This window comes from Diabrotica virgifera, chromosome 1 (assembly GCF_917563875.1).
Source record: "Diabrotica virgifera virgifera chromosome 1, PGI_DIABVI_V3a".
Classification (NCBI taxonomy): domain Eukaryota; kingdom Metazoa; phylum Arthropoda; class Insecta; order Coleoptera; family Chrysomelidae; genus Diabrotica; species Diabrotica virgifera.
The window spans coordinates 31,153,330-31,169,331 of NC_065443.1; the positions used below are offsets into that span (position 1 = coordinate 31,153,330).

Below are 16,002 nucleotides of genomic sequence, written 5' to 3' on the forward strand. Positions count from 1 at the left end.
TTTGATGATAGAAAAAAGAAAAGACTATGGCCAAACGATGGTTATTGGAAAGAAGAAAGTACTCACATATGAATTTAATTAGAGAACTCGAAATAAGCGAACCCGAAGATTTACTCAATTTTCTGCGAATGGATAATGAAGCATTTGAAACATTATTAGGATATGTTGGTCCTAGAATCGAAAGAAATAACACACACATGAGAGAATCAGTAAGTAGCAGAGAGCGATTAATCGCCACGCTACGATACTTAACAACTGGACGAAGTGGTGAAGATTTAAAGTTCAGTTGTGCAATTTCCCCACAGCTTCTTGGACAAATAATACCTGAAACTTGTTGGGAAATATTTATGGCATAAATACTGTCCGTAGATGACCCAGTTCTCTTACTCTTCCTTATGTCTCTTAACTCACGTCGAAATCCAGCACGCAAGGAATCTATTTTCTTTCTTACGTACTTTATATCTGCATCTGGACAAATTTCTTGGCATTTTTCCACTAATTCTTCACATGCGTTGTTTCGCAGTTGCCTGTTAGAATATTCTTTACTTTTTTCATTCCACAAGCATGGCTTCAACTTATATAACGAAATAAAACTTTCCCAAAACACTTTATTATCCGAAAATGCCATTTTAATGTAATATAAATACACGCCTACTACCTAGTTCAGAGAAATAAGGAAAAAAAATATCGTGTTGGTGACACATCCCCCTCCAGGCTGAAACCAAATTTTTCGAGTAATATGGTCATCTATAATAATAACCTATATGTTTCCTGCAGCCGACTTTGATGATATACATAGTTATAAACAAATGAAGATCAAAAAACGGTAAATTTTCGCTTTTTTCGTCTCTTACTAAAAAATTGGGCATTTTAAACAAATTTGATAGTAATAAACTCCTAAACCGTATAAAAAACTTCAATATGGCGTTCGCTGAATATGTTTATCCTTATTGGTTACTTAGAAAATTGCCAAATAAATCATAAATTTTGAGTTTCTATAAATATTCATAACTTATGTAAAAATTAACTTAAAACCTTCTTATTACATGGAATGCTGAGACTTATGGTGCTTAAATTACACCCTAAATTCCAAAGCAATTGGTCAAATAGTTTAAAAGTTATTTAATTTGTTTATCCAAAATTAATTTTTTTTGCAACACTGTAAGTCAGAAAATGATGAAGTTACAGTAATATTTTGGATAGTTTATGAAAGAAGAAAATTTACAGTATTAATTTAATTTAAAAAAAATGACAAAAAATAATTATAGATATTGCAAAATAATTTTGCAAAAACATGTGAATTAAAAAAATGGGGGGGCTAACTTTGTCCCTAAATGTCCTAGAACAGTTGTTTTTCTTTCTAAATGTGTATAAAAATTCAGTCTTTCTAAATATGAAAAAATAATTTTTCTACGGGTAACGGTTAAAAAGTTATTCTAATTGTTTATAAGTAAGCAAAAAATGGACATGTTTTTGCAAAATAATTTTACACTGTTTAAAATTATTTTTTATCATTTATTTTTAATTAAGGTAATAGTATAAATGTTCTTCTTTCATCAACTGTCCGAAGTATTATTGTAACCTCATAATTTTCTGACTTATAGTGTTGCAAAAAAAATGAATTTGGGAAAAATAAATTAAATAACTTTTAAACTATTTGACCAATTGCTTTGAAAAAAATATAATTTAAGTACAAGAAGTCTCGGCATTCCGCGTAATAAGAAGATTCTAAGTTAATTTTTACCTAAGTTACGAATATTTATAAAAACTCAATATTTATGATTTATTTTGCAATTTTCTAAGCAACCAATAAGGTTGGACATATTCAGCGAATGCCATATTGAAGTTTTTTATACGATTTATTATACGTTTCTTACTCTCAAATTTGTTTAAAGTGCTTAACTTTTTGGTAATAGACGAAAAAAGCGATAATTTACCGTTTTTCGGTCTTCATTTGTTTATAACTATGTATATCATCAAAATCGGCTGCAGGAAACATATAGGTTAATAATATAGATGTCCATACTACTCAAAAAATTTGGTTTCGGCCTGGAGGGGGATGTGTCACGAGAAAAACCTTATTTCTCTGGACTAACCGTGTAGAATGAAAATTGACACAAATTTAACTCATCCGGCGAACAAATCCTTGAAACGTTCACACACATGCGTATATGTCTGGCTCGATGTCTGTGGTCGTCGTCTTGAACCAAAGACGGCGAGCAAGACACATACGGCGTACGCCCGGATACACACATGAGGATCTGTCCGGAGTATCTGTCCGCCGTACATATCCGCCGGACAAATACGCATGTGAATAGGGCCCTGAATTTAATATTCACCATTGGCGCGCATACGGGTAGTATGAGCCGTTATATTACCCGTATGCGCGCCAATGTTGAATATTAAATTCTTAATTGTATGTCAAAAATGTGCAATACCTACGTATAAGACTAAGACCATTTTAGAAAAGCAATCAACGACTTTAGCATTTATTTGCGTAATAAGGATAAATAATATATTCATATTATTTTTTATGATCTAATCTGGTTTTTCCTATTTCCAGGTGGTTTAAACATTTCACCGACGCAACAGAATCCTACAACAAACGCCAAGGTAAATCCCTGGACCGCCAAGATCCCGCTTCCGATTCGGAAACTGAAAGCGTCCAGGATCTTCCACCAGCGGAGGACGTCTCCGAGCGAGCTGAGACCGTTGGAGGTGAGGAAAGCTCATCGGAACCGGTCAGCGACCTACCCAGTGCCGAAACACAGGAGAAAGAACCCGACGTCGCTGAAGGGGAGAGTAAAGAGGACAACGTCGATGCGACTTGTTCTTCGCCAGGTATGTGGAGTTTGAATTTTCTTCATGAAGTTTCGCTGTTTTACGAAAAAGAATCTCTGTTCTATAAATCGAATTGTGGAGTGAACAAACATTTTTGTGGCATCTCTTCTGGAAAATGTAACAAACGCAACAAAGTTTATTAAATGTGTAGTTAATATTACTAACTATCGATGGTACATCTATGTGAAACTTTATTTTAGGACAATTTTTGCTTCGTCTAAAACCAAAAATGTAACCGTCATATATCAAATGTTTTCAGTCATCTTTGAAGTCTGTGAAAAAATAATTCTTAAAATTAAAATGACTTTAATTTTTACAATACCGAAAATAATTATTAAATAAGAATAGATTAACCATTTTTGGACGTTTTGACCGGCCCATTCCATTCGCGCGAGAAAGCCTGTCAGTATGAACACCCTCGCGATTCACGTTCTCGTGATGAAATCATTTTTGCGCTCTACTTTGCAGTAAAAGCACATGTTCCAAGAGTGTCAATCAATTTACACTTCCACTTTAAACGTTTTGTTCTAATCATGGGAGATTCACGGGACTGACCAAAGGACTTCATAATTTAATTCTTGTAAATGTACAAATCATTGTATTGTTTATGGAAAGTCCAATGTAAAGAATATTGCAATAAAGATCTAAAAGCATTAGCATACGAAGAGCTAATTAAACTTTGCAAGAACGTTTATCGAAAGGCCAACAAAGATTATGTGCCCCAAAAGATCCAAATTTTTCGTGGGTCATTCAGAAAAGGTATGCGCTGCCGCACACAATGCAATTAAGTAATTGTTCTTCTTTTTTATTTTGGACCTTGTGGGGAATCTCACTAAAACTGGTAAACATTCTACCACGCCACACTCCACTCGAATCACGAAGGATACGCTGACAGTTTTACATTTACACTTGCGTTTTGATCCCTCGCGTTAAAAAACGGCGTGCAATCCTCTGGGACTGGACTGGAGCGTCCTCACTATTAATGCCGGATTTATACTCAGCCATTGCCACTGCTGCTGCCGCTGCCGGAAATATTGCCCGAAATACGATATCGGCGCGAGTGAGGTGTTCACATTAGTTCCTGGCCAATGTCCTCACAACTCATTTACCGAACGACTCTCAAGAATGGAATGTGACGACAGCATCGTCTTGCTCACTTACTCACTTGCCGCTTTGCCGGCGGCAAGTAAGAGAGAGAGAGAGTAGTTGAATGTGAATACACACTCGCGCTCGCGCTGCCAGTCCTTTGACTTCCATCCCGAAAACCGACTTTTTGGGGAGCGCCGTGCAATGGCAGTAGCATGAGCAGAAGTAGCGCGAGTGAGCTATTTACACATTCACGCTGCCCACTTCCCTGCCCAATTCCCTGTCCAACAGGACTTAGTGTAAATTCGGTATTATCGACACATGCTTGGAACGGCACAATCTATCCGCTGCTTAATTAGGCGCGATTGGAGTCGGTCATTCAATCGCTCGCGAAAGAATGTAAGTGTAAAGGTACCTATTATTTCCTAAAGTTTTCCTCTCACTGAATTCTTTACGCTATATTGGATTATGATACATACGATTTCATTATACATTTTCAGTATTCTTCAGTTTAAAAATGGCTACGTTACTAATAAATAAAGCCCTTTTAACCAGTTTGTCAACACTCATCATTACAAGAAAAACCTGAGCCTCCACACGAATACACGACCTTGTGATAATGATGTTGCTTGTGACGAATGCGATATCATTTGCCATTTGGTAAAAGCTTTAAACAAAATTCCAAGGGCTGATTGATCTATGCTCACAAGTATTCGAATCTTACCATCCTGAAAGATACTTTAGAATAAACTAAGGAGATATTAAAGGAGGTAATAAAAATCAAGGCCGGAATATCCCAGGAAAGTTTGGTCTGCCCAATTCTGTACTTATCTTATATTAATATCTCGAAAATGACGGAATACCAAGGTGTATTTCAGAAGATAGCTATTCTGGCGGTGGCTAATACCCATGAAGAAGCTTCAACGAAAATGACATCTTTAGTGGACCAAATTGTTGAATAGACGAAAAAATAGGGAATTACATTGAATGAGATCATAGTGTACAGAAATTACAGGCATCTGGATATGTATCTTAATACAAGATTTCGTAGGAAGTTCTGCGCATCCAAGAAAAATTCAGAACTTGATTTGATTACAAACAATTGAATTGGATGCTTGCCAATATAGAAGAAATAAACAAAAAAGCTACCCAAAGATAACAAGTCATTGATTTACAAATGAATACTTGAACTAGTATGGTCATACACGGCCATACGTTTTTAAAACAGCCACATTCCCGATACTTGAACATGGAGACTGCTAAACACAAAGTATGATAAAACTCATGAGCAAAGGTTGCTGGATAACAAACACAGTATTAGTAAGAAGACCTTCGACTTGTTAAATGACTAGTGCAAAAGCAGAGAACAGTTTGGCTCAGTGGGCATAAATGCTTGTGTAAATAATCACAATATTGCATGGTTTAAATTGTGTAAGTGTTACTTCAGCACGGTAAAGAATTGTTCATTGATCCTTCTGATAAAAGTTCTATATTAAGACCCTCTTTGAGAAGGGTATTTTTATTTTTATTTAATAAAGCACTCTGTCAAAGAATATCCACAATATTTATTAAAGATATAAGATTAAAATACTTTTGTCGCGTTTTGTCCCAACACGAGCCATCATCAGCAACTACAGGAACAACGAACCTCAGTTTAAAACTTATCCAAACAGGAAGGAAAAAAATCAGTTTGGCTCGGTACAGTTAAAATGCAACATACATATTAAAAATTAATTAAACTTATACTACTTCACATTTTGTGATTGTGAAACTTTAATTGATGGAAAAATTATTTAAGTAATTAATTTTTCAATCAATTATAATTTCAAAATTTCAGAATTATAATAATTCCAGAATCACAAAATGTGAAGTAGTACAATTTATAATGTGTATGTTGTATTTCAACTGGACCGAGCCAAACTGATTATTTCTCCTCCCTGTTTGGATAAGTTTTAGACTGAGGTTGGTTGTTCCTGTAGTTGCTGATGATGGCTCGTGTTGGGCCCAAAACCCTTCCAAGGTATTTTAATCTTATAATGTTTTTAATAAATTTTATGGTTCATCTTGGAGGGATAAGTTAATCATTTTATTACTGTTGGCAAAAAATATTTTTATTCTTTGTTAGATGCAATTGGTTACATTTTCTCTTTCGAAAGTATGTACTTTCGTCGATAATAATCTTCAATAAACACTAGATTAGTTATAAATCAATTTTTTAAATCTGGTATGGTTGCCATATGGTAACAAGTAATTAATAGATAGATATAGTACAGAATTGGCGGATGTGTCTATTCAACCGGTAAACAGAGATTATGCCTTCATAAAGTTTAAATCTTGTTAAGGGCCAACGATTTCTTTGTGAGAATTTGTTACCTTATTACACATTCACATCGTTGAAAAGTGTATTAATTAAAAAAATTCATTTTTGTGTTTATCTCACCAACAAAATGCATTATGCTTCACCTTTTTCCTCAGAAATCTGTGATTCCACTTTGTTTCCACTAGTTGCCGGTGCAACATTTATGAAAAAGTATTAATTCAGAAAGCGACCATATAACCACTATGTTTTAACGGGAAAAAGTGTCGTAAATCAAATTTTTGTAGAAAAACTGTATTATTTCAAATCACAATGTCGTTTTTTAGTTATTTTCTTTTAACAAATATTTTTCTATCTTACCCAGGTGTAACAGGTAAAATATTGATACTAAAATTAAATGTATACTAACTAAAATAAAAAAAATCTATTAGGAAATAATCAAAGCAAATGTTTTGTTTTCGATCTTCTGTAAAATTTTAATATTTTGAGTTGCTACGGTTTAGAACGGGATACACCTAATAATAATAACATACGGTAATAAATTCTCTATGCAAAAAGATAAGTACTTAGTGTCGCTTTGGTCTCGTAGTCACTGCTTCACCGAATCGGTTAATATAATATCTATTATGGTGTGTAAATACCATAATTTCTTCAGTGTTGTCGTTTCATGATTGCAGTGGTTAAAGCTAGATTTTCAAAATGGTAAGAAATGCACTTAACTGTTAAATATATTGCAATTAAAAATATAAACTTGACCTATTGATAGTTAGCTTTAGCTTGATAACTATTTAATGATAATGACAATGAAAACACAATGTTTAATGGACTATTAAGTATACAAGTTCGTTGATATGATCGTTATTGTTACTATTTCTGTATTGATGATTCTGAGTTATATAGTTACCAATATAATATACAAATAGTTACCAAAGTGAGAAATAGTTTTGGGAGTCCGTATTTGAATTTTAGGTGAGTGAATTTTATAAAATATTCTTTGTGCTTCCAATACCAGCTCAGATATTAGATTGAACGGGTTTGTTGCACATACTCATATTTTTCTGTTTCTGAAAATCTTGCAATTTATTTCACGTTTGCCTCCAGTCTGAGCGCTTATAGGGAACTTGCACATTTTTTTTATTACATAATAATGTTCAGTTTTGTATAAAAATGAGATTTCCAAAATTTCACGCTTCAAAAACTCATAATAACTTAGAAGTACAAATTTAAAGTCTTCGGTATCTTAAAATAGGTCAAACGGCCCGTGACGTCACTCAGTTTAACTATATGGTTCCGTTTATGGTTATAATTAGGTATATTCTTCTTCTTCTTCTTTAGTTTATTGGCCTCCACCTATTTTGGTATACCTCGTCGCGAAATAAAGGAAAAATATTTATATTCTATTAACATTTATCGTATGTCATTGTAATAATATATACCAGTTTGTTGACATTGGAGTTTGATATAGTATTTGAAGGAAAGGAAAGAAGGTTTACTACGGAAAATAAAACCATTTTGTAAAAGTACAGTTTTCTATGAATAGTTCAAACGATCAAAACACTTGTAACGTCAAATAAATGTATTTTCTACTGACGTTTATAACGTCTAATTTAAAATTCTGTTTACTTTGTTGGAAAAATGTAAATGTACAAACGAATGACGTCACGACGCGTTTTAGGCCACCTGTTTTAATTTGAATTTTTAATCGCCTTTGGGGGCCAAACGAAAGACCTACAAAAATTTTTTATCTTTGATACATGTTTTAAATTATGTTCTGTTGTGATTTATAACATTTTTTTCGAATTTAAAAATTTATGCAAGTTCCCTATTGGATTATGTCTTTGTAATTGGTATGTTATACCATATTTTTCTTATTTTATTACAACAAAATATTAAAAAAATATAAATATGTAATATTTTCAAATGTTTTATTGCTGTTTTAATTACTAGTGATTTTGGAAATATGTACCATCAATTGCCTTCTACAGTCACTGCATTTTTTGCAACATCCTGGTATTTTATCGTATCTCCTTCAAATTTTTTCTGACACCCTCCATTTTTTTTACTTATTTCTTTAGATATTTTAATTTATAACTCGAGAAGGACTGATTTGGCTACTTTTGATTTTGAAATATTTGCAATATCCCATCATATATCAAATTTTATTAGCTGTATAGGAAGTGTGTAAAAATGCGCTCCTTGCTCAAGAATATCTCTATTTTTGACAATATCGAAAATTAATATACAGCAAATATGTTTATAATTAAAAACTTAAATATTTTATAATTAAAAACTTACTTACAAAATTGTTTACTTACAATAATAAAAACTATTTTTTAACATTTCCTTTGCAATAATTTTGAAAATTCAAGTTTGTGCATTAAGAGGAAACAGTAGCGATCAACAGGTAGCAAAAACGCGTTCCAAGATTGCGGCTGTAATTTTGAATATTTTTTCGAGACATTTGGCACACGTATTCGTAATATAATAAAGAATGGCGGTACAGAGCCCAATTTGAGAAATATATTAATATGTGGAAATTACTCTGTAATTAAATACAATATTAAAAAAACGAGCCTGTACCGCCATTAAGAAGAACAAAAAATACACTTTCTTCAAATAAACTTTATTATCCGATGCCTAGATTTTGTGTCATTTTGGAACTACTAAAATTTTTTATTTCATTAGTAGTTCCAAAATGACAAAAAATCTAGGCATCGGATAAAAAAGTTTATTTAAAGAAAGTGTATTTTTTTGTTCTTCTTAATGGCGGTACAGGCTCGTTTTTTAATATTGTATTTAATTACAGAGTAATTTCCACATATTAATATATTTTTCAAATTGGGCTCTGTACCGCCATTCTTGGAACGCGTTTTGGCTACCTGTTGATCGCTACTGTTTCACCTTAAGAGTAAACAGTAGCAATCAACAGGTGGCAACAAAATATAACTTCGGGATATAGTATCATAAACTTTGGCAACAGTGGTAATCTTTGACATTTTCAAGATTAATATTTTGACAATATCATAGTCGCGCTAAATGGAAGTAATAGAAAACGATTTTATTATTAATAAATACATATTTATGAAAATAACCCAAAATGGGTGAAAATTTTATGTTAAGATAAGTATTTAGAAAGGTATGTGCATGAAATATCTAATAATAAAACAATAATAAATAATCATTTTTTGTTGTGAAGCGAAACAAATTTCGATTTTCGCATAATTTTGGCACGGTTTTTAATGGACTTTTTCTTGGAAGGTTTCACTTTATTTTTTGTTTGATTTACTTTTTCCATTTTGTTAAACTATTGATAATATTTTAAGAATAAAAAATCCTCCTAAAACTTTATATACTCGCATTAGAATTCGAAATATTTTTACGTAAAATATACTTACCTACCTACATATAACTAAAACTCACACTTAACAACAATCTATTCTTTCAAAGAGGCCAACAACTTATACAACAACAAATATAATAATAAATTAACTATCAATAAACACTTCTTTCCTCTGAAACAACAATAACGAATTCTTAAATTAACACACTACTGCACTGAACAGATATAGATAAAGATGACAGAACAGATTAGAGAAAATCTAACGCAGGTTTGTCAAAATGACAGTGATAATTTCTCTATGTTGCCTAATTAGTTATTTAGTTATAATATGTTCGATTTCTTATTAGAAATAAAAATTTTTAGTAGTTCCAAGATTACACAAAATCTAGGCATGGGATAAAAAAGTTTATTTGAAGAAAGTTTATTATTTTTTTCTTCTTAATGGCGGTACAGGCTCCTTTTTTCAATATTTTATTTAGTTACAGAGTAATTTCCACGTACTAACATACTTCTGAAATTGGGCTCTGTACCGCCATTCTTTATTATATTACGAATATGTGTGCCAAATATCTCGACAAAATATTTAAAATTAGAGCCGCAATCTTGGAACGCGTTTGTGGCTACCTGTTGATCGCTACTGTAGCCTCTTAATGCAATACCTTTTAATAATTATAAATTTAATGAAACAATTCTGAATACCATATTTAAAAGCATGGATTTCACGGGAAACGTAAAAAAGTAAATAAACCCGAAGTTAGCCGCAGTTTTAGTGACGTAAATCTAAAGGAGTAAAGTATAATTGGGCGCGCCAGGTTTCCCCAACACGACTCTACCTTGTCGGTTATCGGCAGAGTCTACGAGTAAATGTACGATGTAAGTGTACGGTAAATTGAAGCTGTAACTACAAATAAAGAAATATGTATGTCTTTGTAGTCACTTTACAACGCTTAAAAAATTACGGGATCTGGATTTTCAATGCATATTTTTTTTATAATTCTCGTATCAAAGTTAAGCGTGAAGTTAGTCGTATTGATGACAGTTGGGGAAACATCCGCGACCCAATATAATTGTGTGTGTAAATTGTGTAATTGTGTGTGTTTTCTACGTCAAAAATTTTTATACTTAATTTGACCATTCCATTTGTTTTTTTAAGGCCATTAATAGTTTTTAAATTAGTACCTCTAGGATTAATTAGTCTTTCATTATTTATTTTCAACAATTTTGAATTTATTAATGAGACATTTGAACCTGAATCATATATTCCAAAAATCTCAAAATTGCTATTCAGTACTAATTTTACTTTTATTAATGGCAACACTAGCAGTTTTTTTGATTTTCATTTTGTAGTTCACATTCTATTTCTGAGTTGTTGATAAGTTGAATTTGACTATCTTTGTCATTGTGATTATCTTTTGCCTTATACCAACATGCTGATTCTAAGTGGTAACGTGTTCCTTTTTTAAGCTTTTCACAAATACTGCATATGTGTTTTTGTTCTTTGTATAATCTTTGGCTGGTTTTGTATTGTTTTTCTTCAACTTTTTCTTTAAAATCTAAGAATACTTTCTGTCTTTTACCTTGCTTGTTTACCAAGTATTCATTCTTGTTCAACTCACTAAATAGATGAGTAGTTGAAATCAATGAATATTTATCAAGTTTATTCATTATGTCGTCTGGCAAACCTAATACAATAAGGTTTATTAATGTGTCATTGTCGATTGTTTTATTTACTTCCAATAATAATCTTTCTTTTTTTGTTGCATATTCTATAAGAGAACCACTTTGATATTTGAATGTGAATGCGTATTTGATTTGAGACCAACCTTTCTTTTCATTTGCATCACAAAAGTTTGTTTTCCAAATTTTCCAATCTGATTGTACTGTGTATTTAATTATCATGCTACTGTACCAATCTAAACATTGTTTTTCAAGTAAGTATTTTAATGACTCTATTTTCTGTTCATCATCTATGATTTCAAATCGTTCGCACTCTCTCTCAAAGTCTTCCATCCACTGACAAGCATTCGGTATTTTTATAGAAAATTTTTCAATCAAAAAACTTTCAGTTACTCTGCTTAAATTTTTTATTGATGGTATTTCTTTTTCATAAGTAGCAACTACAGATTGTGTTTTCTCATCTAAATACTGTTCCCCAAATTGTAAATTCTCACCATCATCTAAATATATCTTTCTCATTTCAATATCTAATGGTACCCATAAATTTCTTTTTTGACCTCTTTTTTTCAAAGAATTTTTTACTTTCATAAATACATTACATTTCGCTAGGTATGTATGTTTATTTACCTGCTTGAATTCTTCTGGGAGCTCAAAAACACGTCCATCTGGAGTTTCAATTGCTGTTATACATATTTCATTCGTTTTTCCATCTGCGGATCCCTGTATTGTAAACTGGAACTTTAATTTCTCCATTTTTTTTGACTAGTAATGTCGTTTTGTAATGATATTTATAGGAATAAGGACAGCTGTGTTGCTCTAGAATAAAGTATTTTATTAAAACATGTTTTAATACAACATTTACAATATTTACCTAGAATAAAGAAACGACATTTAATGTCAATATTCCCAATCTATGATTATTTCTACAAATAAGTGAAAATAAAAGTTTCATAAATGCTTGACATTTCATAAATGACGACGTCTGTCAATCCAATCTCTTCTCAGCTAGTGACGGTTCGGCAGGCCAGGAGTGTGTTCCGAATTTCTAACGTTGGCTGACTGCGTTCCAATTTGAAATTCCAATTTGAGATGACATCTTGGAGCACAGCAATATTAAAATGATGAAAGTATAATATGTAGTTTCATTACATATATGGCAATAACATTGTTTTTTTAGTATTTTCTTTACAATTCATCAAATTTTTTCACCTTTTAAACCTTCCTTGGGCTTCTACAAACATTTTAAAATCAGAATTAGCTAATTCGATTCAGTCATTCTGGAGCTGTTATAAAAAAGAAATAACAAAATAAAATGACGTTTATTATCTAAACGTCATGCAATGTTTACATATCGAAACTGTACCGGACAGACTCCTTGACTTGTCTTTTGGTATAACATTAATATTCCATATTAAAATTAAATTTAAAAATAATTTTTAAACAAAAAGTAGTGGAGTAGTTGATTTTTGTAAAAATTCATAGGTGGCTATAATAATTTGTGGCCTGTAGGGGGACTGTAGGCTAAACAATTAAATAAAATGAAAATATGGAATGCAATCAATGTTATAGAAATAATTTCTTAAAATAGATTCATGAGATTATCAAAATGCTTTCAATTTCACCTTTAATTTTTGTTCATTAATGACTGGGTCATTAAAATACATACCTTTTCGGATTCTTTACACACAGCCACCTATGCTTGTTCTATAAATGCCGTGACATTTTGTAGAAACCTTTCGATCGGATTCGTTGGGTCGGTCAGTCAATTCTTCGATCGTCGTTTTCGAAATCATTTTAAAAATAACTCCTTAATATCATCTTATAAACGCGAAGCGGAGGCATTTCATGAAAAAACAAACATCCCAATTTATTTTTGTGAAATAGAAGGTATGTTATTGTACTAAAACGTTTGTCCGAGTTCGACTTAAGTTGAATATTGTGCTCTTGTAACTAGATATACACTGTGGCAGGTAATCTTGTCGGACATTTTCACCTGTTTTCGATTTTTAACAAGTTAATGAGCGGTATAAAAATAAGTGTTCCTCGAAAAAGTTAATGGTTACTCATAAAGTTTTCCGAAATAAATGACTAAATATTTTTTCAGCTTCTCATGTGTAATATAAAATAAGTGCTTTGAAAAAGAAGCAATGTTATCAAAAGTGAAAAATGAATACAAATTCATAGTGCAAGTCAAGATATAGTGTTTAGGGCTTTGTCTTTTAAAGATTTTTACAATTATTATAAACCCTTTTCAATGGCATCTGCAAAGGGTATCAGCAGGCTTTTCCTTTGTACGTGCATACCGTTTAGTTTGTTTTATTAGATATAAGAGACTGAAGTAAACTCTAAAATCGGCAATATTGCTGTATACTATAAGTGTTTTTTAATTTGTTAAGATATTTAAAATTTATCTACTCGTTCCGATAGTAACAGTATGTTATTAAACTTTATCAGTTTTTCTCTTTTCTCGATTATTAGTTTTTATTGAACAGTATATAAATTATTGTAATCAGTGAATACATAGTTAGTGAAAAAATAATCTTATTAATTAAATTAATGAATAATTTAAAAGGTTATGCAAGTATGGATTATCCAAGAATATTCCAAAACTAAACGAAATAGTCATCTATTTTGCTGATGAAATTGATCAACTCAGCAACTAATACAACTATAATACTAATATTAACGTCTAGCTCGCAGTGGTGCCATTTAAAGCGTGTATATCTAATCTAAACAGTCTGTATCTTGCACGTGCCAGGATTCTTTAAAAGTCCACTGTAGAGCATTTATAGGTGTAAAAACATAGGTAATATAAATCCTATACCTTGGCCTGCACTGTATAGTAGTACCAGTTATCTAAGAGACAAATTAATATTCAGCTCAGCGGCGGCTATTGTTCGAGGTGTGGAATTCCATAAACAATAGATCACTTCATAAAACAGATAGATCCCTTGTTTATAGAACTCCACACCTCGAACAATAGCATCCCTCTGAGCTGAATATTAATGAGTCGCTCAGATAGCTGGTACGGGTATACATTATGTTTTAATATAACCTTTTTGAAAATAAAATAATTTTTTATTGATACTTCAACAATATAAAACACAAATAAAAATTCAGTTCTAATTGATTTTCATTAGTCAGTTTAGTTTATGTTCGGGAAGAAAAAAAAAAACAAATAGTTTCTGTTCATTGTTTTTATGTTCCTTGTAATTTTTTACTTTTGTCACGTAATGTTTTTTTGGGGGTGTATATACTTTGGTATAGTGATTACACAAGTATTATAACGGACATTTATAATGGACAAAACATACCGCGTGGTGAATCGTAAAACGGGCCATAGGAAACTCAATGTAAAATTCTAAACTGTTCAATTCCTGCTTCCCTAATAATTTTACATCAAAAGTCATGAGAGAATATTTGTAGAGGATTGAAATCTGTATTAAAATCAAAAGTTAAAATTGTTCTATGATTTAAACGCATTCCAAAATTTTGAAAAATATAATACATTTGCCACAGTAGGTACAGTAGGAAAAAATGAAAGAATACCCATGAAAGAACATATAAAACACACTGTATTTTCCTGTCACCGTGTCACACAAAAAATTGGCCAGCGTAAGTACATGTAATAATTATTATTACATGTATAGTATGTTAAATAGTAAATGGTTAAGTTCAATTAGTTACCACTATAAACAGCCCAGATTAACCGATAATAGTGTAAAAGGCCCGGTTTCAGGTAAAATTTATTTTAGGTTTTATTATGGGAGTACCGTCTAGTCAGTTTTAATTGCAAAAGACCAACTCTGTCTACCTCGGTAGCTTATCGCTCCGGGTGGGTCTTAACAATGGGCCAGGTCAGATAAATTTAATACTATTTACGACCGCACTAATTGAATTCAAACCATTTACTGTTGAACAAACCATACTTGCGCTGGACAATTTTCTTTGTCACACGCTGACAGGAAAATACAGCGTGTTTTATATGTTCGTTCATGGGTATTCTTTCATTTTTCCGACTGTATGTATGTAAAAGTTGGGCCACACGTTACTATTTAACTGAGTGCTCACACCATTGACTGCTCACACACACCATTGACTGAATAAAAAATCTTTATTATTAATACTTTCTCTGCAACTGAGGGTATCTCATCAACTGTATTGTTTTTAAACAATAAATGATAAAATAAAAATATTGAAAGTTCAAAAATGTGAAAATAATAACTTCATTGTGACACATTATTGTACTGTGTGTGGCCTAATTTTAGGCTGAAAAACTGAAAAATGTATTACATTTTTACAAAATTTCGGAATATATTTAATTCGTAGAACAATTTTAACAGTTGTTTTCAATACAGATTTCAATCCTCTACAAATAGTTTCTAATGTCTTTTGATGTAAAATAATTAGGGAAGCAGGAATTCAACAGTTTAGAATTTTACATTGAGTTTCCTATGGCCCGTTTTGCAATTCACCACCCGGTATAAGTAATATCATATTTTTTCTTAAAAGCATGAAATACCATGAGATACAATGTACAAAGAAACATACAGTTTGTCCTTTTGTACATTGTATACGTACTTGTTAAAAATTAATCTTCCCTTCTTTTATAGGTACATATATCAGTGTGTGACTAATATTCATCTAGTCATATTCATTTCACAATCTTTATTTTTTTGGTAATTCTTAATGTAATATGTGAAATAAACAAATTATAATATATAAAATAGAAAAGATGCCA

General features: G+C 31.6%; 2 protein-coding genes across 6 annotated transcripts in view; one reads left to right on the top strand and one right to left on the bottom strand.

Annotated features, from left to right (window-relative positions):
• The window catches only part of LOC114328206 (rho guanine nucleotide exchange factor 11), a 767,005-nt gene that overhangs the window by 728,445 nt on the left and 22,558 nt on the right, over positions 1-16,002 (top strand). For all 5 annotated transcript variants that reach the window (XM_028276988.2, XM_028276990.2, XM_028276989.2 and 2 more), the window contains one exon: positions 2,564-2,841. In XM_028276988.2, the coding sequence (XP_028132789.2) occupies positions 2,564-2,841 (278 nt within the window). The remainder of the gene's footprint in view (positions 1-2,563; positions 2,842-16,002) is intronic.
• LOC126887819 (uncharacterized) lies at positions 10,666-13,166 on the bottom strand. The gene is made up of 3 exons (XM_050655663.1): positions 12,928-13,166; positions 12,133-12,492; positions 10,666-12,077 (listed from the first exon to the last, which is right to left on the bottom strand). The coding sequence occupies exon 3, from the start codon at positions 12,012-12,014 to the stop codon at positions 10,902-10,904; it is 1,113 nt and encodes a 370-aa protein (XP_050511620.1). The 5' UTR covers positions 12,015-12,077; positions 12,133-12,492; positions 12,928-13,166; the 3' UTR covers positions 10,666-10,901.

Coding starts and splice junctions, on each gene's coding strand:
- LOC126887819 (XM_050655663.1), bottom strand. CDS start 12,014: ATGGAGAAATTAAAGTTCCAGTTTACAATACAGGGATCCGCAGATGGA.